The sequence below is a fragment of the Orbicella franksi genome, chromosome 8 (genome assembly GCF_964199315.1).
Source record: "Orbicella franksi chromosome 8, jaOrbFran1.1, whole genome shotgun sequence".
In the NCBI taxonomy this organism is placed as follows: domain Eukaryota; kingdom Metazoa; phylum Cnidaria; class Anthozoa; order Scleractinia; family Merulinidae; genus Orbicella; species Orbicella franksi.
Window position 1 is genome coordinate 28,168,050 of NC_138152.1, and position 22,456 is coordinate 28,190,505.

At 39.9% G+C, this 22,456-nt stretch overlaps 1 protein-coding gene across 2 annotated transcripts; it reads left to right on the forward strand.

Moving 5' to 3' along the window:
* The first annotated feature begins 15 nt into the window (after positions 1-15).
* LOC145494355 (uncharacterized) lies at positions 16-22,424 on the forward strand. Of its 2 annotated transcripts, XM_081473797.1 has the most exons (21): positions 16-356; positions 2,173-2,265; positions 2,560-2,593; positions 3,618-4,087; positions 5,243-5,263; positions 5,757-6,008; positions 7,949-8,242; positions 9,451-9,566; positions 10,382-10,446; positions 10,628-10,773; positions 11,405-11,695; positions 12,495-12,616; positions 13,204-13,357; positions 14,079-14,189; positions 14,819-14,997; positions 15,676-15,798; positions 15,937-16,007; positions 19,281-19,321; positions 19,929-20,025; positions 21,622-21,721; positions 22,285-22,424. In XM_081473797.1, the coding sequence occupies exons 2-21, from the start codon at positions 2,190-2,192 to the stop codon at positions 22,408-22,410; spliced, it is 2,889 nt and encodes a 962-aa protein (XP_081329923.1). In that variant the 5' UTR covers positions 16-356; positions 2,173-2,189; the 3' UTR covers positions 22,411-22,424. The 2 variants fall into 2 exon arrangements, with proteins under 2 accessions (XP_081329923.1, XP_081329922.1); XM_081473796.1 differs by having other exon boundaries at positions 16-2,265.
* The last annotated feature ends 32 nt before the right edge of the window (positions 22,425-22,456 follow it).

Here is a 22,456-nt window from a genome sequence, read left to right on the forward strand (position 1 = left end):
AAATGAAGTGTGACACTTTCTGTCGGTATAGTGGCTGATTCAGCGTTTCGAACCTATGTGAATCGCACCCACCATTCCCGGGCGAAAATCCTTGGGAGGGGTGGGTACGGCTATAAGTGGTCACATGAGAGGCGGTTGATTGCACGTCCCCCGGATGTCAACATGACCCCAGGCCGTGCCAAGGTTGTCACGTTTCAAATGGAATTAGATTACTGTTCATGCAACCCCTGTTGTATAAGACTTTTGCATTCCAGAAAGCTAAGGGAATCTTCGGTCAGAAACGGCGCATATAAAGAGGAGACACCTTGTGAAGACATCAATAATTCTTAAGCGGAGTTCATCAAAGCTGTAGCTTGGTAAGTTAAACGTTATGTTGCGTTCTATTGTTTAATTTAATGATATGACTTAAATTCATCCAGCATTCCCATTTGTTAAGTAACCGTTGCATGCTTGCTTAGTTTCATCAAGGAAAAGAAACATTTAGCTCAATTTAGCAGCGGAGAAAAGGTGATTTAGATCGACGGAAATTGCAGTGGATAGCAATGAGGTGCACCGGTTTGTCTCGCTACATTTGTTCTTCCATAACCAGCATGTTTATTCCTTTGCAAAATAATAATTCATAGCCCTTCGTGAATAGGCGTAATTTTGCACAAAGTTGAAGTTGCTTGAACGATATATGGCCTAAGCTTTCTTTTAAAGTTAAAAGAAACAATTCTCAATGTAAATTAAGGATTTACTTATGGTCTGTGAAGGTCTTGCGAAACTGCTCTAGCGTGATAAGCAGCACAGACCGGAAGCGGCAACCTTAGTGCCACCCCAATGTATGTGCCACTGTGAAGGGTATGGTTTTCAAGCAGTTTAGTCTGGCATAGGATATAGAAATCAGATAGTTTTGGTTGAGAATGGGATATAATTTACCGGAAAAGTGGCCGGTGTTGTAATAATTTAGTCCAGAACAGGGTTTACTATAGTAGAAAATGAATTCGGAGGTGACTTTGTAAAGATTTTGGTTTAGTCTGAGGTTTTCTGTGATAAGATTTTTGCATTGAAAGTAGCTAGTCTGCAGCTTGTGTTCTACAATCAATGCAAATCGCTGGTTTCAGCCGGCGACGAGTATTTTTTCGCTTACTTAACCTATTTGACCTGGGTTAAGGTGACAGGACAGTGAAAAACAACACGATATTCGTGCTCAATATAACGCACACTTTGGAAATGCAGGCTATTTAAAGCGGCCTTCACACGGCAAACTAAAGTTGGCAAACTCATGTTGGTAAACTCAAGTTGGTGTGTGTGAACGGCACAAAAACAGTCGGCAAACACGTTGGCAAACTGTTGGCGACAAATAGAACTCGCCTCTATTCTCGCCAACTTTTTCACCAACTTTTTCGTGTTGGTAAACTCGTATCTGCCGTGTGAACGATTGGCAAACATGTGTTGTTGACTTTCAACCAATCAAAACACGGGCTCTATTCTCGTCATTTATTTGGGTGACTTTTCACAGAATGGTGGACGCAAGTCAAGATGAACATGAGGCCGCTTTTAAGTTTATCGGAGAGGTTCACAATTGTCCACCTGTGTTGGACGTTTCATCCGCAACGTACAAAGATACTAAATACAAACAAAAGGAGATGGAGGAGCTATCGGACAAACTGGGTTTCGTCCAAACTTTTCTATTTCTCCACCTCTTTCTGTTTCTTCTCTTCTCTTCTTCTGTTACACTGTTTCAAGACTGCGCTAAGTCGGCCATGTTGCAAATTACTTGTGCTGTGATTTGACGCGAGATTGACGCGTGAAGGCACGAGTTAGCCAACTTATTGAAGTTTGTCAACACGAGTTTGCCAACTTACGTTTGCCGTGTGAAGGCCGCTTAATAAAATGATAGTTATTTGATTTCAATGTCAAAGGTAATAAACTAATCAATATATTAATTGACTGATTTATTAAGGAGTAATAATATTGCACTGAATGGGGGAAAGGAAAAGATGTATTTTTCAATATCTCGGCATAAAAACGTAAAAGCCAACCGGCCTAGTGACAGGTCTTTCAACAATTTTGCCGGGTCTAAGTGACATTACATTTACGACTCATTCTTTACGACAACTAGGTTTAAATATCACAGGGATCACCTGTTTTCCGGCGAGTTTGGGTTTTTATCAGAGTTTTATTTTTCAGATTGAGAAATTTATATAATGTGCCCCAGACACAAGAAAACGGCTGGAGTCCTTGATAGTCCCGTCATCTTGTACATTTCCTTGGCTCTTTTCGGTAGGTATCAAAAATTGCTTAATTTTCTACGTACCATATTACACAAAATTTTCGAGACACGTTTATTTCGCGATTTTAAGGTGCACATGTTACTTGATCTTGTCCTTATAATTAATAAACCGACTTTATCAAAGGTACAATAACGTCAAAATTACTTGGTGTTAAGAAAACCACGACGGCAAAGGCAACTAGAACAACGCTCAATGTTCAATCTGTTTACTACACAGGTTAAAAGGACTTCTTTTTTATTCATTTATTTAATTACAGTAGATGCTTGTGTTTCCTCTTTTTTAGGGAATAATTTTATTCAAACGGAGGCTTATTCGAGGTAGGTTCTGTAAATTGTTGCGCCAAATTTGGATTATTCTCACACCCATGTTTTTTGTGCTATTTAAATTTCTGATTATGTAAACCTTATTTAGCATCCACAGTACACCATATATTTTAAGAGATTCTGAGATCAAACTAGATCTGCCCAAGCCGCGCACGAACTACTGCAAGCGTGGCTTTGGCTTTTGCGGGGCGCAATTATGGAATAGCCTACCCGTCTCTTTACGGAAATCAGACTCTCTTCGACGCTTCAAAAGGGAAATTGGCCGACTTTAAAACAACTGTCAGTCAGGCTCCCCACACGGCAATCTTGTAAAACAGTGTAGTTATAATTGAACTGTTTTTTTTGTCACTATTATAATGTGTTAGGCCCAGTTCAGACGTCGTGCTTTTGCCGTGCCGAACTAAATTCAAGAATTAAGTTCGACAAGAGCACGGCAGAAGCACGGAGTCTGAATCAAACTTTTGAATTAAGTTCGGCAAGCAATTAAGTTCGACAAGCTCTGCCGTGCTACACGACTCTGGCACGGCAGCGATTCAAACGTCGTGCTTCTGCCGTGCCAAACAAAATTCACAAATTACATTAATGTATTTTGGCGAGATTGCATTCCCACGGGGAGTTAGGTGGAGAATTGTAACGAGGCATCAGTATATCCTAAATTTGGTTTGAATCTGGCACGACGTCTGAATCAGAGTTGTTTTTCTGCCGTGCCGTAGTCGAACCTAATTGCAATTTAGTTCGGCAGGACAGAAGCACGACGTCTGAACTGGGCCTTACTGAAGATTTTACCGTGTTTAAATAAATAAAGTATGTATGTATGTATGTACCTTCTGCGACTGGTAGTATAAGCGAAGTGTACGAAAAAAAAAATCATTTCTCTTCTGGCATTAGTATTAATATAGGGAATATTGCGCTATTACAGGTTGTCAACCGTTCTATGTAAGTCTGAAACGTTTTTTTTTTTTTTGTTTTAAATTCCAACTTACCATAAAAGCTTATTGTAACATGCGTTTGTTTTCAGCTGTATACAGGCAGAGCCTCCAGTAAGCGATTCGGCGAAGAATGGTGCTTGTATATTTTACAACTACACTGTCAGAGACGGTCTTTGCAAGAATGTCATCACAAGTTTGTACGTCTTTGGTGACAATGATACTCTGGCGCATGGCGAAGAGCAAACCTTGAGATTTCAACGCGTCTTTAATATGACAATCGCTAAAATATCCGAGAAGTGCAAGCCCATTATGATAGACTTATTTTGTCGCTATCATTTCCCACCATGCGATACTTCACTAGACAAGCCTCACGCTCGCCGGATCTGTCGCAAGACATGCGAATATATGGACCAAGATTTGTGTAAGGAAGAGATGGTTCATGTCAGACAGGCAGCAGAAGCAGCTCCAGTAGTTGACAAAGACATGATAAATTGCTCGTTGTATGGCATTGCAAATGGAGGTGATGCTCCCGAGTGTTACGAGTATTACTCCTTACCAGGTGCATGCGTCTTAACTATTGTATTTGTTACAAGTACTGGGCGCTCTATTGATCTAAGATGCTGTGGGAGGGTTTGGGAAAGTGCAGTACCGTAATGATTGGATTTAGTGCCCGGGGCGCTCATTTACTTTTGGTACCTTAGAGGAGGGCGCTTATTCGAGACAGGGCGCTTATTGTTTTTTTGAGAACCAACCGAATGCTCAAAACAAAACTTTAATACGGTATTTATTAAACAAGGAACAATAACAGAAATTATAACAGTAACAAATATACGGTGAATGTTCAGTTAAAGTGAGAGAGTTTTCATCTATTTCGACGCCGATATGGGTTATTGGTTTGAAGGAATTATGCACTCACATGGAAATAATAGTTGAGAAACCCAGAGGGAGACCACTGTGTTTGCAATGCAGGATTACGTATGTGAGCAATTAAAGGAAGATGAAGCTCCGTTGATACGTACTCTGACGGCACTGTAATATTATAATATTAGAATAGTAGCGCTTATTGCAATAAGGGTGCTTATTAATAAAAACACATTCAGAGGGGGGAGGGGGGGCTTATTCGAAAGGGGGCGCTTATTGGAAGGAGGGTGCTAAATCGAATTATAACGGTATGTTTACTTGTACCCCCACCACAGTCACGATTACCACGACCACGAATACCCTCATGCAGAAGTATTCTTCTTTTCTCGTTTTTACCGAATTTGTCGGAAAATCACTGTACCATTGGCTTTCGTGCTCCATACGCATGCTCCTTGATGAAATACACCGTCGTTTCGGTGAGAAACGAGAAGGAACAGTCCTTTCCACTAGCAGGTCTTCAGATACTGTCAAATGGTATACACACTCATCCCATAGGCTCGATTACCAGCCGCTGTTGTTTGGGGAAAGGAGCGCGCTCCTCTCCCGAAGGCACGGTTGGACGCGTGAGGATTCTTTTGTTAGTCTTAGCCGATCAGAGGGGAGAAACTTAGACCTGACACGAGAGAGCGGCGGAAATCGAGCCTATCATGCCGTCTTATCAGGAACTGTCATAGATCACTGAATTGCCTCTGTACCATTCTCTTGCATATCACCGGCTATAAAGTCACCGTTTCCCTTAAACAGATCTTAATTGAAAATGACATAACTATAAATTTGTTCTTCTTTTTCGCAGGTGATGACACCAAAAGCACAGGTGGGTCCTGATATGTAAATTATTTCCCTTAATCAGGTAATACCTGTTTTACTGTTCAGGTTGCCTGGCTGTTGGAGGAAAGGATGCGAGACTCCTTCAGTGAAAATCGTTGGTAGACCATGCAGAGATACATTGGTGTGTCTGACCCTCAAAACCGAGGCTGAAATTGAAATTTCTTTAATGCAGCTTTTATTTACATTTTTCATGCTATGTCGCTTTTGATTTGATAAATCCGAGCGATCTAATATTAAATATTTAAGCCAGCGATGGCCCATGACAGTACCATTAGATCTCTTAACTTCTCACAGGTAATGAGAGAACAGCATATGTACTTTTACTTGTGAAAAATATGGATATCAGGTACAGGGAGTATCATTGATTTTCACTAGCTTTGCCTTATTCCCTGTGAAAAATCTTCAAATTCATGATGTATACAAACATAATAATACTCTCTCAACTAATCATAAAACTTATTAGAATGTAATTACTGTAGATTGTTACTATGGTGTTGGGGTTGGTTACCGTGGCAACGTCAATGTCACTCGGTCTGGTCGTAGTTGTCAGTCTTGGACTTCTGAATGTCCTCATCGTCATTGGCGGATTCCTGAAGATGTCGCTGATGGACAGAATGACTCCAACGCGTGTCGTAACCCGGATAGCAGTGCCCCGGATGGACCTTGGTGTTATACCGCTGACCCTAAAGTTAGATGGGAATACTGCAACGTGTCGCGATGTCCTCCAAGAGGTAAACGTGTTTAAAAAACACAGCATTACATAGCATGTCTTATTAAAAAATGGTTTGTACGCAATTAGGAAAATCACGTGGTGGCTTCTCCACGTCATCCAGCACAAGAAGTAATTCAGTGATGAAGAAATTTAAAAGTATAGTCAAACCTCTTCTTACGGACACTTCCACACTTCTATTTTAAGGACAGTTAACGTATTCTCATCCCCAGAGAAACCAAAATTCATATAATTCTTCCTCTATGATACAGCCGCCTCTATAATAAGGACACTCAGATCTACATCTTTGGTGTTCGTATTGAAGAGGTTCAACTGTATATTTTTTCGTCGATGATATACATTATTATTATTATTATTATTATTATTATTATTACTATTGTACATTTATCTCCCTGTACGTGATGCTATTCTCAATCAGGAGATCAATCCGCTTCCGTACGACCAGCCTGTAGATAATATATTTAATAATTTGGAATGTCTATATCTATTGATATCAATTTTCTTGGTATCTGCATAAATGACAGAAAATGTGAAGACGGTTTGCTCGCAGAACTTAAAGCAGAATTATTGCGAAAAGAAATTATATATATCTGGGTTATTGACCAAATGTGAGGTCAAGATGGCTTGATATTGGCCAAGTTCGTTTTCCGCGTGTTTATGGACCGAGACGAAGTCGAGGTCTATAAACTCGCAAAAAAAAAAAAAAAAAAAACGAGGCCAATATCAAGCCATCTTGAACGAACAAGCTTGGTCAATGATTATAAAGGATCTATTATATGGCTTTCGGGGAAATTTTTCTTGCAGGACACAGCGGATAGTCCCGAACGGGCAAGATAGCTCCCTCTTGCCCGCTCGGGTAGCCAATCACAGTGGAGGATTTGATTCATCTTGCCCGCTCACGGAGCAAGCCATATAATAAGCTCGTGTAAAATTTTATCTACGCGGTGAAAGCAGTTAGTTGTAATAAACTAATTTTATTACGTTTATAGCTTTATGTGGACTCTAAATTTTGAGTTCACGTTGAATTTCAGTAAAGTTGAATTTTGTTTGGATGTCGTTTTTTGGGTGTGCAATGAATTTTGTTTGACTTTGAGCATCGAGGGGTTGTTTTGCTGTGAGCAGAGCTGGATGAGTTTTGTGTTTGAGTTAAGTTGGTTTGTAATTTGATTATTATGTGGACGTTGTGTGTCGTGTAGAGGCTGAGTTTTACGTGGAAGTTCCCGGTATAATGACCGATATAATGACCTACAACAATAAATAAATATTAACTGTAGCAAACACCTAAATGCACTCCATATGCGGAACTCCACACTACGCCGGAGGAGTTTGAAAAAAATAAAAACAGAGGTCTCACTCTGAAACCGCATCGAATGTTTTCCGTCCACAATACGACGGAAGAATTTAAAATGCAGCACTGAATAACCGGTCATTTTGGATTTGTGTTTGAGGAAAACTTGGTCAGGAAAATCACATGATTATCGTGATGTGTTCGTTTATGAAAAAGCTGCGTTTTCAAAATGTTTGCTGTCCACACTAAAACGCAAAGCCGGCGTTTTCAAATTCCTCCGGTTTGAAGAGCGTTTTCGAAAAGCTCCGTTTTCGTGACGGATTAGTGTGGACGGTAGGCCTAACCGTAGAAATAAAGCTGAGTTTTCAAATTCCTCTGGCCTAGTGTGGACGGGGCGTTAGGGACCGCGATGCAGTTAATGCACGGCGCGGGCGCATGATACTGAATACCAGAAACTATTTTAACGCAAATCTATTTTTAGAGACTGTAAAAGTATAGAAATCAAATCTTCGCATTAATTCATTCACTTTGCCTTGAGAATGCTGTCAGGATGACACCGAAACGTCGGCTATTAACTTTAATATTCGCTTGTTTTTGTTTTAAATCTATTTTTAACAAAAAATTTAAAGATTCTGCTTACTTCATTCCAACAGTTCCTGAAGAGGCCCCTGCCTTTCTTCAAGGCTACCCTGTAAATGCGACTTCAATTCACATCTCCTGGAAGGCACTTCCTCCGTCGCGTCATAAAGAAAAGCTGCTCGGCTACAGAGTAAAATACAGACGACTTAGTACACAGCTGTATAAGGAAGTGAACGTAACAAGCAACTTTACAGAGGCTTTTCTTAAAGTTGTTCCTCATACTAGTTACGAGATCGAAGTTAATGGATTCAACGAAATTGGTCGCGGGCCTGCTGGCGAAGTTCTGCACGTGAAATCTCTTTCAATTGGTAGGTTAGAGATCTTTAGCTCTTGCCTGCAATGATGATTACCATATTGTTTGCAATGGGTTATGGATTATGTGAAAATTCTTAAGATAATCTTTGCGTATTGTAACAGCGTTAATTCCAGTATAAGGAAAAGGGTCGCAAGAAAAGTCCAGGCAATCTAGTGCTTGAATTTCAAACCCGCTCATATTCGTAGGCTCGATTTCCGCCGCTCTCCCGGTTCGGTCGCGTTCCTCCGTGGTCTTTTCAGGGGGTGAGCGCGGGCTCATTTCCCGAAACAGCAGCTGGTAATCGAGCCTATCTTACTCGGGAATCAAGAGTAACATGCTGCCAGTCTTCGATGCGAAGCTAATCTCTGTTTAGCCATAGTTCATAGAGGCAAATGGTTAAGAAGCCCGGTAAACATCAAAGAAGCAAACATTTACAAACAAGCTAAGATTAATTGTTGGAAGGTCCTTGACCCTGCACGTCTTTTGTTTTATGCTCATAGACCATGCATGAATTGCATAATAGCAATGCTTCTATTGGTTAGTTGCATGAGCACATGTAACCACCGTTTGTATTTTGCCAGGTTTTGTGCAGGGTCAACCCTCAAAATAGCCAACAAAAACATACAATAAAGAACTGTGCCAGGTTTCATAACCATTTCCTTCCATTAACTATGGCGTAGCCTGATTGCTAGAGTCCGTGAGCGCGCTCTCTTACCCCCTAAACATGACATAAAGAGCAATATCTTTTGGGAGTTATATCGGCAGAGGAAAGAGTAAAACCGAACGATCTTGGACAGCCTGGCTACTAATCAGGCTCAGAATCTCTGTAGTTTTGTCATTAGAATTGAATGGCTCCCATCTCACCTTTCTTTCTGGCTGGTATTGAACTGAAAAGGATCGGCGCTATCCTCCAGAGACCTGTCTTTTTCGTTATTAGACTTGGTTTTCTTTGTCCTGGTATCCCATACAGAACAATTAGATATCGAGTGTTTTCACATGACGTCACGGCAGCCACACTGGTGTTCCAAATAATGAAACGGCGGCCATGTTGGTGTACCAAACCAATCCTGTGGGAGTTGAACTCTTTCCTCATTTAAACACGTATTTTTGTTCCGATATTTTTGCATGGCTGCTGGCCACGTGAGTAAAACGTTATTTTTGTCTCCTGACTGTCCAGTAGTAATAATAATAGTTTCATTATTTGTATTGTATTTTTTCCAGGTGAAGTAGTTGTTCCTGTAAGCTTTCAGTTCGTGATAAATGCGAACTTCAGCACAGATTTATTGAACCGTAGTGCCAGCAGGTTCGTGGCTTTGGAAGAAAACATTAGACAAGCGGTAAGAAGGGTCTTATTTGTTTCGTAGTCGAGCTTAACATGCACTATTATATGACTAGCTCCGTGAGCGGACAAAATAAACCGAATCCTGCGCTGTGATTGGTTACCCGAGAGGGCAAGATGGAGCTATCTCGCCCTCTCGGGATTACACACTGTGTCGCACAAGAAAAAAATGTTCTTTTTCCAAATAATGAATCCTTTATTGAGAAAAAAAAAACCCTTTATTAAAAAAAAAAACAACAAAAAAAAACAATATGGCTGGATATTGGCCTCGTTCTTTGTTTGTGTGTTTATGGACCTCGACTCCGTCTCGGTGCATAAACAGGCATAAAAAGAATCTGGGCAAAATGTAGCCATCTTGACCGAACAAGCTTGGTCAATAGCCCATATGTAAAACAACACTGAGTATCATAACGGTTACGAGACGTACTTCAATCTGATCAACTTGTTAGATGGTTTTGCGGTGACGCAGGTCAGACTTCAAGTCTGGAACCCCTTAATCAAGAATAAAGGGCGCTAACCAAATGTTCAAGAAACTAGTTCCTACAAATGTTTACATTGATACACGGTTTTTCGTTCTTTAAAGTAACTCTTCACAGAATACTGTGAAGAAGAAACTATCCCTGGATTTTACGTTAACACCTGATTTTGGGTTGACAGCGGAATAGTTGTAACTCGGTCTTGTTCTACGAGCGTTGAACGATTGCAACAGCATGTCAGTTTGGAATTATGCGATGGTTAAATAATACCCAATTCTTATTTTGTTTGTTTTTGTTTTTGTTTTTCAAGTTCAAGTAACTGTCATTTCTTTTGTAGATAAAGCGTCATTTTAGTAAATCGAGCGTTCTGAAGATATACGACGTTAAAGTTGTGGAGTTCAGGTAAGTTAGTCCCCCCCGCCCCTTGGAAACCTGACTTTGCAAGTGAAACTTCATGCATATGAACCTGGCAAGTGACCACCGTTGCCTTCCTGTTTTGTATTCGCTTGAAGTAAATGCAAGGCTGTTGTCTTTGATGGCGGGACGGCTCGATCACATTGCAATGATTTTGTGTTTTTTAAAGAAGTGGCAGTGTGAAGGCAGAAATTAAAGTGTTCACCGTGGTAAATTTAAACAAGACGAATGAGATCGAGGCTCGCAACCATTTGACAGATGGAATTGAGTCAGCATTAAACAAAAGACTCGATGTCACGGCCATAACTGTTTTAGGTAAGTCATACAATTAACGATAGGTAGTTTATGAAACCACGACGGCGACGCCGAGGACAACGTCGATTAAGGAATTTATATTTTACCCGCAAATTTCGCGGTACCCTAAAGTCATTTACTTTGTTTCACTTTCAAAGCTATCACGAAACTGAATCTGAGACACAGCGATAAATTTGCCGTCGTGGTTCACGTTCTTCAGACAACCCAGAATTTGGTCATTTCACGTTGTTGTTTTGCAGAGGGTAAAGAAATGTTCTAAGACTTATAACGCACGTGCACAACCATTGTTCTGCTCATTAAATCTTTTGTTCAGTGACGTTGTCGTTGCCGTTGCCGTTGCCGTTGCCGTCGTGGTTTCCCTAATTTCACGAGCGCGCGTCGGATAGGAGATGGTAGATAGCCAACGTGTCCAATCAAAGAAGTAACATTAAAAATCTATACACTGCTTAACCCTTTAGTGCGCCTTTTCGTAAACCATTGTCATCACAGGAATAGACACAAAACGAAATGAGAACATTTTAAACTAGCTTTCTTGGCGTTCTTTCCCAGAAAAGCCCTGATCTTCCTAGTTAGTAACTTAACTTTAATTTCAGCTTTCTGTTTTTTGTGTGTTGCATCGTTAATCATGAAGGAAAACCTCAACCCCCTGAAGACTTGAGGGCAATAAATGTGCAGACACAATACATCATCCTGAGTTGGAATCCGCCAAAACACGGGGACTTTTATCAGATACAAAACTACACCATCGAGCTAAAGACAGAACCCTCGGGTAACTTCACAGTGATACAGACACTCCCGTACTCTCGGACGAAAACGACGATGGAGGATTTGGAACCCGCAACAGAGTACAGTATTCGAGTGTCAAGCAACAACAAATATGGAAGATCTAATGGTGTTATGATAACACAAAGCACACTACCTGGTAAGTGTTATATCTGCGGTAAACTTTGCTGACTAGTTTCTACAATTTGCATGTAAGTACAATGGGTATAAACATAGCCTCTTAGTGATTTATAAGGAGCACTCAGGTGCACAAATTATCAAAATCGATTAGTAATCTTGGATAATCCAGGATTTTCCAAGGGGGGTGGGGATGGCTTGTACTTTAGGGTTGCAGAATCAATGAGGCGTGCCCCCCAAAATGTTGCAATTTGAGAATTGGGACCTGTTAAATTGAAAACTGTTATAACAGGAAAACTAGCAATGCAACAATGTAAATATTACAATGACGTACCTGTCCGGGAGTTTGCTTTTATTTCTGCCATAATATTCACAATCTTTTTAAAAACTTTATGTTTTGCTTTTCAAAAAAGGGTTGAGGGTGGCTAGCCTCCCACCCCACTCCCCGAATCCGCCCCTGGCCCTTGTCTGACTTATATGATTAATAGGAAGAGGCTCCCTACACATGAAACAAAAAAAGCCTACTGCAAGAAAGAATCGCTCAATATTGTCATTTAACTGGTGACATGCTGGAGCTATCCACATACTTTTTAAAGCAAGCTCCATATTCTTCATTTGAATGGTCACACACTTGGTGTCCAATATAGTAATACCTTGAACCGCATATCATACACAAAATGACAGAATTGTAAGAATTAAGCTTATGGAGTTAATGGACTTGAGGTTTGACTCGAAATTGTTAGGACGTGTTATTGGGAAGCCACTCTCCTTATGCAAGCCAAGCCATCGCATTAATTATTTTGCTTGTATTTTGTTCGCAGACCGGTTCATCAGGAATTTGATGTTGATTATCGTGTTACCGGTGATCTTAGCTGTTCTGTTTGTCGTGGCAGTTTGCGCAAAAGTCCGGCCAACTCGTAAATCAAGATCGGAGAAATACGAGGTATAATAATGTAACTAACCCTGGACAGTCGTGTAGGTGCCTCGAAGTGATTTACGTGTGGTTGCCACAGACATCACTTTTCAATATATTCCCTGACTTTTCCCTGATAAAAATTTCCATGACCAAATAGATACAAAATGTCAGATAATTTAGCATCAGTTTCTAGCCTTTCCTTATAAGTTTTCAACAAGGTTTTCTTTCATTGTAGAAAACATCGTTAAGATCAGTGCCCCAATGCAGTGTTTCTTCCAGCCTTCAATGTCATTAAATCAGCCGTGTTAAATTATTTCAATTTTCATGACTTTTCTTCGAACTGTCAATTTTTCCTGACTCAAAATAAAATTTCCGGCCCGAGTGGCGCCGGTAGCGAAGAAGGACGGCTGTTTTCGCCGGCTAGATTTTTCCCCGACCTTGAAGAATTTTTTCCTTGACTATTTCCATACCTGTGGCAACCCTGTTACGGTGCAAAAAAAATTGTTCTTATATTCATGAGATCATAAGCTCAGTACACACTGTTCCTGGAGAAAGTTTAGGAGAATAAAACCAAACCAACAGTAATCTAAAGAAGGGTTACTCTTGTCTTCTAGACTATGTTTTGGGTGCGTGGAGATTGGCTTGAACTTCCGAGGTCAGATATTACACTTCAAGACAAACTTGGGGAAGGCGCGTTTGGCGAAGCTTATAAAGGTTTGGTGCGGGTCAATGGACAATGGCGACAATGCGCAGTGAAAAAGCTCAAAGGTAATTGTATTAGTTGATTCCACCTTACACCTTAGTTGAGATGGGCTCTAACTGGGTGGAGAAAGAGTGGCAGACCAAAAACCACCTGGCAGGAGACAGTGATGAAGGAGCTGGAAGTGATGGGTCTCTAATAGGATGTGGCGCACGCCAAGGCACGGCACAGGGTATAGTGGCGGGTTATGGTTGCGGCCTTATGTCTCAGCCAGGGCGAGGAGGATAAGTAAGTTATTTAATTTGGGGATGGTCAAAGAAACCTTTCAAAGTCAAGCTTAATGCCTAATCTGGTCACAGATTGCAGCGAAGTAACTGAGAAGCCAAATAATTGCAGCACATAAAAATACTGAATGATATTTGGCTAATTTCCCCGGCTTGGTGGCTAAAAAGACGTCAGAGTGCTTAATCCATTTAAAGAGTCCGGACCCACTAGTACTTATTCAATGTCTATGTTTTATATAAATCAGCAAAATCAATTTATAATTGCATTCACACGCGGAGTACGTGCAAATGTAATAGGGGGTTTTTGCGTTTCCATTCCTGAAGATCGATATAACATTACTGCGACACGAGGAAAAGATCGACCTTCTCGTTTAGTTGATGTCCCTTAAATCGATCGGTGATGTTCAAATACATAACTTGTGTATAGATATTAAATGCAGTGATAATCTGCTAGAAGTGATGTAAAGTATTTTAAACTGTGGTTATGTTTTTTTAATAATTGCAGAAAGTGCCACAGAGATGGAGAAGCGAGACCTTATGAACGAGCTTCAAATCATGGTCACTGTTGGAGAACATCCTAACGTCATAAGTCTTATTGGAGCTTGTACAAGGAGCGGTAAGTTTAGTGAACTAAATTCTTCATTTAAGGCTCATTTATGATGATGCCTGATCTTCGAAGTTCTTAGTTTTTACAACGATTCTTGATGTTTTCAACATCTTAGATTCTCCTCTCAGCATCATAGTTCAAGTCAGTAAACATAGTTTTTTGTCAGTGTTTTCGCAGGTTGAACTTGTTATCACTCATTTGTTATCTCGCGAGAACGAGGATGGACTGTGCTTATATGACAGACTTTCAAGCGATACAATTCGTGAACCGACCCGTTCCGAAAAAGATTGACATCTTTGTATACGTGAGATGAACGTATAAGGCCCGATTCTTTCCAAAACTTTGTTCACAAAACTCCGCATTCTGCGTATTACGACGTTCACGAAGAGCGAACACACGATAAAGAAAGTTGTGGCAGTTTCCATGCTCTACGCCAGAAACGCGTGGAACCATGAACCCCTTTTGGCGACCAAGACTTTGAAAGTCTTGCATTTTATGACTCAGGCTTTGCTACGGAAGCCCGAGTAATGATTCCTAGGTTCTGCAACTTATATCGGGACGGATAAAACTGAAAACCACAGCTAGTTTTTAATTGCACTAATACGTGAGACGCATTTCATCTTTGAAATCTTGACCAGGTTCAATACTAGTTGTGGTGCGTCTGGCGGTGAATGGTAGCTTACTTCAGTTCTTGACGAAAAACCGAGAAAATCCTTATAACAACGTTGAGCAAAAGCAAGTTCCCTTTACACATATAGACAGAGTAAAGATTGCAAGAGACATTGCCAATGGGATGTTACACCTTGCCACCAAAAAGGTACATAAGCTATCATAAAAGCTAAGTTAATGCAAAATATAAAGAATTATTTTACCTAAGAACGTCATCAAACATTACCACATAAAGAGATTTAAAATGAATTGACGCTGTTTTGATACTGTGATCCTTAGTAAATTTCTGAACCTAGCAATAGTTCTGCCAGCTCAAAGAGCTCTAACTACTTTTACACCTACACCATCTCCTTCAACTGGAGCTGTTTCTCGTTTCCATGCCTCTAAGTTTACAAACATTAGTTAACCTGTACCAGAAAAAGTGGCCGGTATTTTTATAAGTTCACTCCTTCACAGATATTGAAGATAAAACAACAAATTTGTTTGATGGGTTAATAAATAACACAAGAAGAAAAAGAGTCAAATTTACAACGCAAAGTCGAAGTTAAGTTGTTGAAATTACGTCCTTCTGATTGGCTTAGGTTGTATGGAGCGTTCTGCAAATTTCCTAGATCAAGAGAAATTGTTTACATCAGAAAAGAGTTCAACTTTCCGAGGATTGGTTTGGTACATCAATATGGACGCCGTGACGTCAAGTGAAAACGCTCTATGGGCAAACGTTGGCTTTGTTTGAATGTACATTGAGATCTAGGATTCAGAAATGTTTGCTTAGTACTAGTTGTTATTGGAACTCTAAGAAGGGCTATTGTTTTCTCTGTGGTTGTAGTGTATTCATCGCGATCTTGCAGCTCGGAACATACTCCTTGGCGAGGACAATGTTGCCATGGTTTCTGACTTCGGTTTGTCGCGTGACGTGTACGAAAGTGGTGAATACGAAAGCACAAGCGGGGTAGGCAAAAGAACCGCTTACGATTAGTTTCAATTGTTTCTTTAAAATTCTTGCTCTTTGGATTCTATCTCTTAATTCACTATAGATTCTGCCTTTGTCTTCTCATTTTTTGACCCCTTTTTTCTTGTCTTCGTACAGGGAATGTTGCCAGTTCGATGGATGGCCCTCGAGTCCTTGGAAGATTATACATACAGTGCTAAGACAGACGTGTAAGTTTGCGCTTTGGAAAATCATACATTGCATCACTAAAATGAACAACTGCTGACCAAGGCCCCGTCGACACTACGCCGGAGGGATTTGAAAACGGAGGTTTCACTCTGAAAACGCATCAAATGTTTTCCGTCCACACCCAATCACCGTCATTTTGGATTTGTGTTTGAGGAAAACTTGCGTAAGGAAATGCGGACGCTGCCTGAGCCCCGTCCACACTACCCCGGAGAAAATTGAGAAGCAATTTAGGTTAGGCTTACCGTCACGAAAACAGAGCTTTTCGAAAACGCTCTTCAAATCGGAAGAATTTGACAACGCCGGCGTTTCGTTTTCGCGTGGACAGAAAACATGTTGATGACGGAGCAACGATGACGTCACGATAATCACGTGATTTCCCTGACCGGGTTTTCCTCAAACACAAATCCAAAATGACTGGTTATTGTTGCGTTTTCAAATTTCTCCGGCGTAGTGTGGACGGAAAACATTTGATGCGTTTTCAGAACGCAAAAGCCGTTTTCAAATTCCAAAAGCAAAGTTACAATGGGCATTATTAATGCTGCTAAAAATTTGGAATTTTGGCACTCGCTGAAAACTTTTCTACAGATTCACAAAAGCTTAAACAAGTCTTTCGCAGTTAAATATCTCAATCTTTTGCAATCTTTATGACGTGGATCAAAGCAATTTGCATTTCCCTTAGCAATGACAGAAACAACAACAACAAAACAATATCGTCTTTGTTTACCTTTTGAAAATAGTCACATTGGAAGGCTATGAAAGTGTCGGCCTATGGGTTGACAGTCCTAAAATCTTGTCCAACAGCAGGACTAAAAACTGAAAACGACATGAATTTATATACCGGAAACTTACTCACGCTTTTGCCTTGTGAGCAACGATTTAGAAATTTTGAATTTCGCATTATGATCTGATGTGGTTTCCTGGTTCAACTCAAGAAGCGTGCTCAAACAATCTTATACACAGCTAGTCAACTGATGTTTCGCAAATACTGGTACGTAACAAAGGCCAAGACTAAATTTCCTCGTTATGTCAACCTGAAGCGTCCGTGTTCGTAATTTTCGTGTAAATGCACAACAAAAGCGACTAAAATGGGCATAAAATTAGGCCGTAAAATGTTTACGGGAAGATCTGAAAATTTCTTTAAGAAAATCGATTTAAGTTTAGTCTATTCATTAAAGTTACCTTATTTCTGGAAGAGCCTTGTGAATTCCTGCATGGTCTTCAACACAAGTAGTCTGTGGTAAACATTTGCGACGACATAATCGATAAACCGGCATCTTCCCATGAGAAATTTTCTTCGAAAGCCTCTCTTTACCTTTCCATCCGCTGAGGTATTGACAGTTTCTGTCATCCTTTCAATCTTCTGTGAAGTGAACAGTCCACTTCTAAGCTGAATTCCCTGTTTCAACGCATGAGAAAGACTGCGAACTCGTTGTCGGCGGAGCGTCGACAAATTCTTTGGTCCTTTTCACCTGTGTGAAAATACAACATCCAGCTTTACAAATAATTCGGATCTCTCGAGGGCAGGCAGGTTTGTTTTAGAATTATATGACGTTCAGAAGAGAATATCATTAGGAGAAGAAGAACATTCTGGTTCGCTCGCCACCTCGACGGCAACGACAACGAAAAATATGGAAAAAAATAGCTGTGCACGTGCGTTGTAAGTATTAGTACTTTTCATAGCCGTCCTCTGCAAAACAACAACGTGAAATGACCAAATTCTGCGTATTTTGAAGAACGTTTGCCGCGACGGCATTTTTTTCGTATTTCCTTTTGGAATTGATCGCTGGCATTACATATGGAGCTTGAGCAAGTTTTCAGACCGATTGGCATATTGATAGTCAGATAGTTAAATTACAAAATTCGAAAGTAAAATAAAGATTCATTTCTTATTAGGCGCCCCCCAGTGGGGGTTGGGGGGAGATACTTCCGTAAATTTCTGGTAGGTGTGTGGCGCGAAGTGTCTTAAACCCTGACCCTATTCAAGGATGAAGCAAATGAAAAACGCACCTTATTTTAGACCCACACCCGAGGAATGACACCCTATTCAAGGGAAAAACAAAAACTAAGAAAAGCATGAATGGTTGAACTTTATTTCGTTTCTGTAACATTGGAAGGTTACGAACAGTTCAGTTTTAAACAGATCAAATGTTTTCCATTCAGCTGGGCATTTACACACTGCAATTTTAGCTGATACAATTTAGGTACCCTATCTAAGGATCACACCGGGAACACAATGCTAACAGCGGCAAAAATGATACCCTTGGCTATTTAAGGATCGATAACCTCAAAAACCCTACTCTATCACGCGGCACATACCTATATAGTACATATAAGGAAGTACTCCCGGGTAGACGTCGTCCATGGCGTTGTCATCGTCATTGCTTAAAGGAGCTACGTCACGGTTTCGCATATTGAAAAGTTTAACCTCAATTTTTCAAATTCGTCGTTTGTAATCCGTGTTAATCTTCTCCATCCTTAGCCATCCTTATTCCTTTGTGTTTTATCATTATGTCTTTGGTGTTTTTCTATCTTATTAAACTGTTATTTTCAAGTTTCCTACCATTTAAAGTAATTTTGTATGTGGCCAAAATAACTCAAAATACAGTGACTGAGCTCCCTAATAATAGACCATTTTACAGTTGTCTGCTCAGTGACCTGGCCTTTAAATGGCACCGAGGCTGGAGTTGACCTTGTTTTGATACAGACCTCACTGTTTTTGTTGTGTAAATCAACTCGTTCTTATGCTAACTAGTTGGCATTTGCATGAGAAAAGCAGAGAGGTCTGTATCAAGGCAAGGTCATCTCCAGCCTTGATTGCAGTCATAGGCCAGGTAACTAAGCACACAACTGTAAAATGGCCTACTGACACCGCGCGCCGCTTTTTTCTATACAAATCATGTGACTAGATGCAGGCGCTTTGATTGCAAAGACGTTTAGATCAAACCTGAAACATAGCGCAGTTCATAATGCACTATGCAAATAAACAACAATTGTAAATAGAATTTTATACTAGTTTGGTGTATTTTGTTATTATATAACTTTTTTAGGTATAGTTAGGAATTTTTATAGTTTAAATTTTTTAAACATGTAGTATATAACACAAGTAATTCAGCTTATAGCTGCAAGTTGTGAGTTTAATAAACGATTTATCTCAAACATAATTCACTTGATTTAGAAACTGAATTTATAAATCACTAACGTGATGACGCGCTGAAGAAAGTTAATGAAGTACTGTTATTGCGTTTTCTTTTCAGATGGTCATTTGGTGTTGTGTTATGGGAGATAGAAACTCTAGGTAAGCGCAACGAATCATTTTTGTTAGAAATCTTTTGAATAATCAACAACGTTTGATCTGAAATAGCCTGGTCAAAAGTTCTTACTATCTCTGTGAGTGACGGACTGAAATTCAAAGTAGTGACATTTCTGCTTTTCTGTACATTCCTCAGCACTTTTGATTTAAAGCTTGTTGCCGAAAAAATCTGCAGTGAGTTTATATTGTATTAAACAGGGTTAGGTAGCAGCTCTCGTAAGGTCTCACATGAATGGTTTGATACCCTTTGAGAGAACAAAGAACAAAGAACAGAAACAACGCCCCTATCCCTAAAACAATAACAACTGCCAACAAACAAAACAATTACAAGCTTACGAGAGCTGCTACAATTAATTATGATTAAAAGTGATGGAAGCAAAAAAGTTCAAAGTTCAAAGTTTAGAGTCGAACACTACAGACATCCATCCCCATGTCCTGTTTCTAATTGGTTGTTTGAAAAACTGGATGAGGTTTATCAAGTGGAAAGTGTATATCCAGGGGGGTAGGGTAGGGGGAGGAGGGGGGGAAAGCCGATCATTATGCCTACTTAAAAATACATTTTTCGCAATGAATCAGTTTGTTTTCTGTTCAGGTAAAATGCCGTATTCTGGTCTTGGAGGAATGGAGGTTGTTGACTTTCTTAAGTCAGGACATAGACTAAAACAACCAGATGGATGCCCAGACAAAATGTAAATATATAATTACCTAATTAGAATGCGATGTAATGTATTTCTCACGAAGATTTTGTTAAATGGCACTTGCCGAGAGTTCGACGAGATATTATGGTATTCGGGCGAGCTCCATTAAATACCCCAAACAGCGTGTCCAGGTTCCCAGTTGAAATTAGTACAATAAATGCGAGCGCAATAAATGATTTACACTACTCGTGATATTTGAAAACTTTCTCAAAATTGCACGAGTCTTCAGAATTGTCAAATATCACGAGTAGTGCAAATCCTTATTTGCTCTTTCATACAGTTGTTATATGACTGAGAAAATTGCGGACGCACGCGCGTTAATTTGCACTGCAGTGCAAATTAAAAATTAACGATAAATGAATGAGTTGCCAGTAATCGGATACCCGTGTTTGCGCGAAGAACTATGGGATCGTCAGGGGGCAAACATTGCTAGTCGCTAGAAGGAAATGTATGGCGAAAAGTTGTTTCGAGGTACAAGAAAACGATTTTTGAGAGAGATCAACACTTTTTCGCCGTCGTTTTTATCGCGAATGGATTTGGGCAATGTTGATATGTGGAATATGTAAGTTTTTGTTTGAATAACCGTGAAATATGTGATAAAACCTACCGATAAACTCCGTTGCTTGCGTGAGGTTTAATTGTGAAATTTACATCGCGTAATGGTCCGAAAATATTACAAAATTAATTAGGTATAAATCGAGAGGAAATAGCCCAGTAAGGCCTTTTAAGTTGTGTACAGGCTACTTTTGGCTTATTTGAAAGCTCAGTCATACAAATAATACTGGAAATAAGCCCGGTCGCGATCATTGTACTCTCTGGGGTTGATTTAATGACAAATGAGTCCGCGCGACTCATGCTGTGTGGCTGCTGTGTTGCTCAAAGCCTTTGTTTTGCTTTTACAAGCACGTATTTCAATGATTTTACTTTTCTTTAACAGATCAAGGGTGGCTCCTTGAATATATCTCTGAGTATTTGTATTTAAAAGTGCCATTTGTGCGTGATTATGCTTTCCAAAGTTTGGTATTGACGGTTGAGTGAAATTGCCCGACACAAAGGGTAGTAGTTCCTTCTGCATTTTTCGATTTCTGTTTTACAGCTTTTTTCTGTCTTTATATTTAACTTCTCGGAGTGTCTTTTCTACCATTTGCTCCGGGTAGCCTCTCGAGATCAGGCGTGTATTGAAATTTTCAATATTCTCTTCAATGTATTTCACAATAAACCTCACGCAAGCAAAAGGGAGTTTATCGGTAAATTGTATCACTTATTTCACGGTTATTCAAACAAAATCTTACATTTTCCATGTATCAACATTGCCAAAATCCATTTGCGATAAAACAACAGCGAATAAGCGTTGATCTCTCCCCAAAACCATGTTTTTGGGCGTCAAAACAACTTTTTGCCATACATTTCCTTCTAGCGACTTGCAATGTTTGCCCCCTGACGATCCCAAAGTTCTTTGCGCAAACACGGGTATCCGATTACTGGCAACTCATTCATTGGGCGGCTCTGAGCCTCAGAAATAATTGTGCAACAATTAAACAAATCTTCCTAATAAAATTAAAATCAACTTTATAACTATTTTAACAGATACGAGATTATGATGTCATGCTGGCGTCCAGACCCCTCAAAACGCCCGTCATTCAGCGAGCTTGTGACGTCACTGGAGAAGGAGCTGGAAAACACAGGAGTAAGTGGAGAAAATCTGTAATTTATGTAATGTATGCAATAACGAAAGTTAACCAATTGCTGTTTTAGTACATTTTATTGTGTACTAACGGAACTATGTCACGATGTTTTAAGCCTTTTTCTGTTGCAACTGAGCAAGATTAATTAAGAAATTGGCCGGTTTTTTTCAAAATGCGTTAGTCGTGAAATGTCCTCTTTAAATTTGTGTTTGGAAGGAGCTAAATAACCATCGACTCGACATCTTTATTAGCGCGCGTTAACCGCTTAGACCTAAGATGTCTGTTTGCACACGTCCTTTCTTGGCCTGCTTTGAAAAGGAGAGCATAAAATACCTTATAAAGAATAGTTCATTGTCTTCAAAGTGAAAATTCACCTTTTCTCTTCTTTGTTTCGTTAATTTGCGACACGCGGAGTAATGTGTTTCCACTCGAAAAATGTCACCCGTTGATTGCCTTATCCCTTGCCTTTAACCTAAATTCCTTGCCATAAAACTCTCAAGATTTTCACCAAGTGAGGTAATTTTAGTAATCACTAAAATAGTTTTCTTATTTCCTGTTTTCGCAGCACTATATCAGTAACAAAAACAATGGAATGGAATCTCAAGGAAGCGTAATCACAACTGAAGAAGACAATGACCAGAAAGGCAATGATTCTTCGGCAAAATGGCTACTAGCTCGAAATGACAGTTGATAGAACCAAACGAACCAACACTTAACGGTTTCTAGTAATTTCTGAA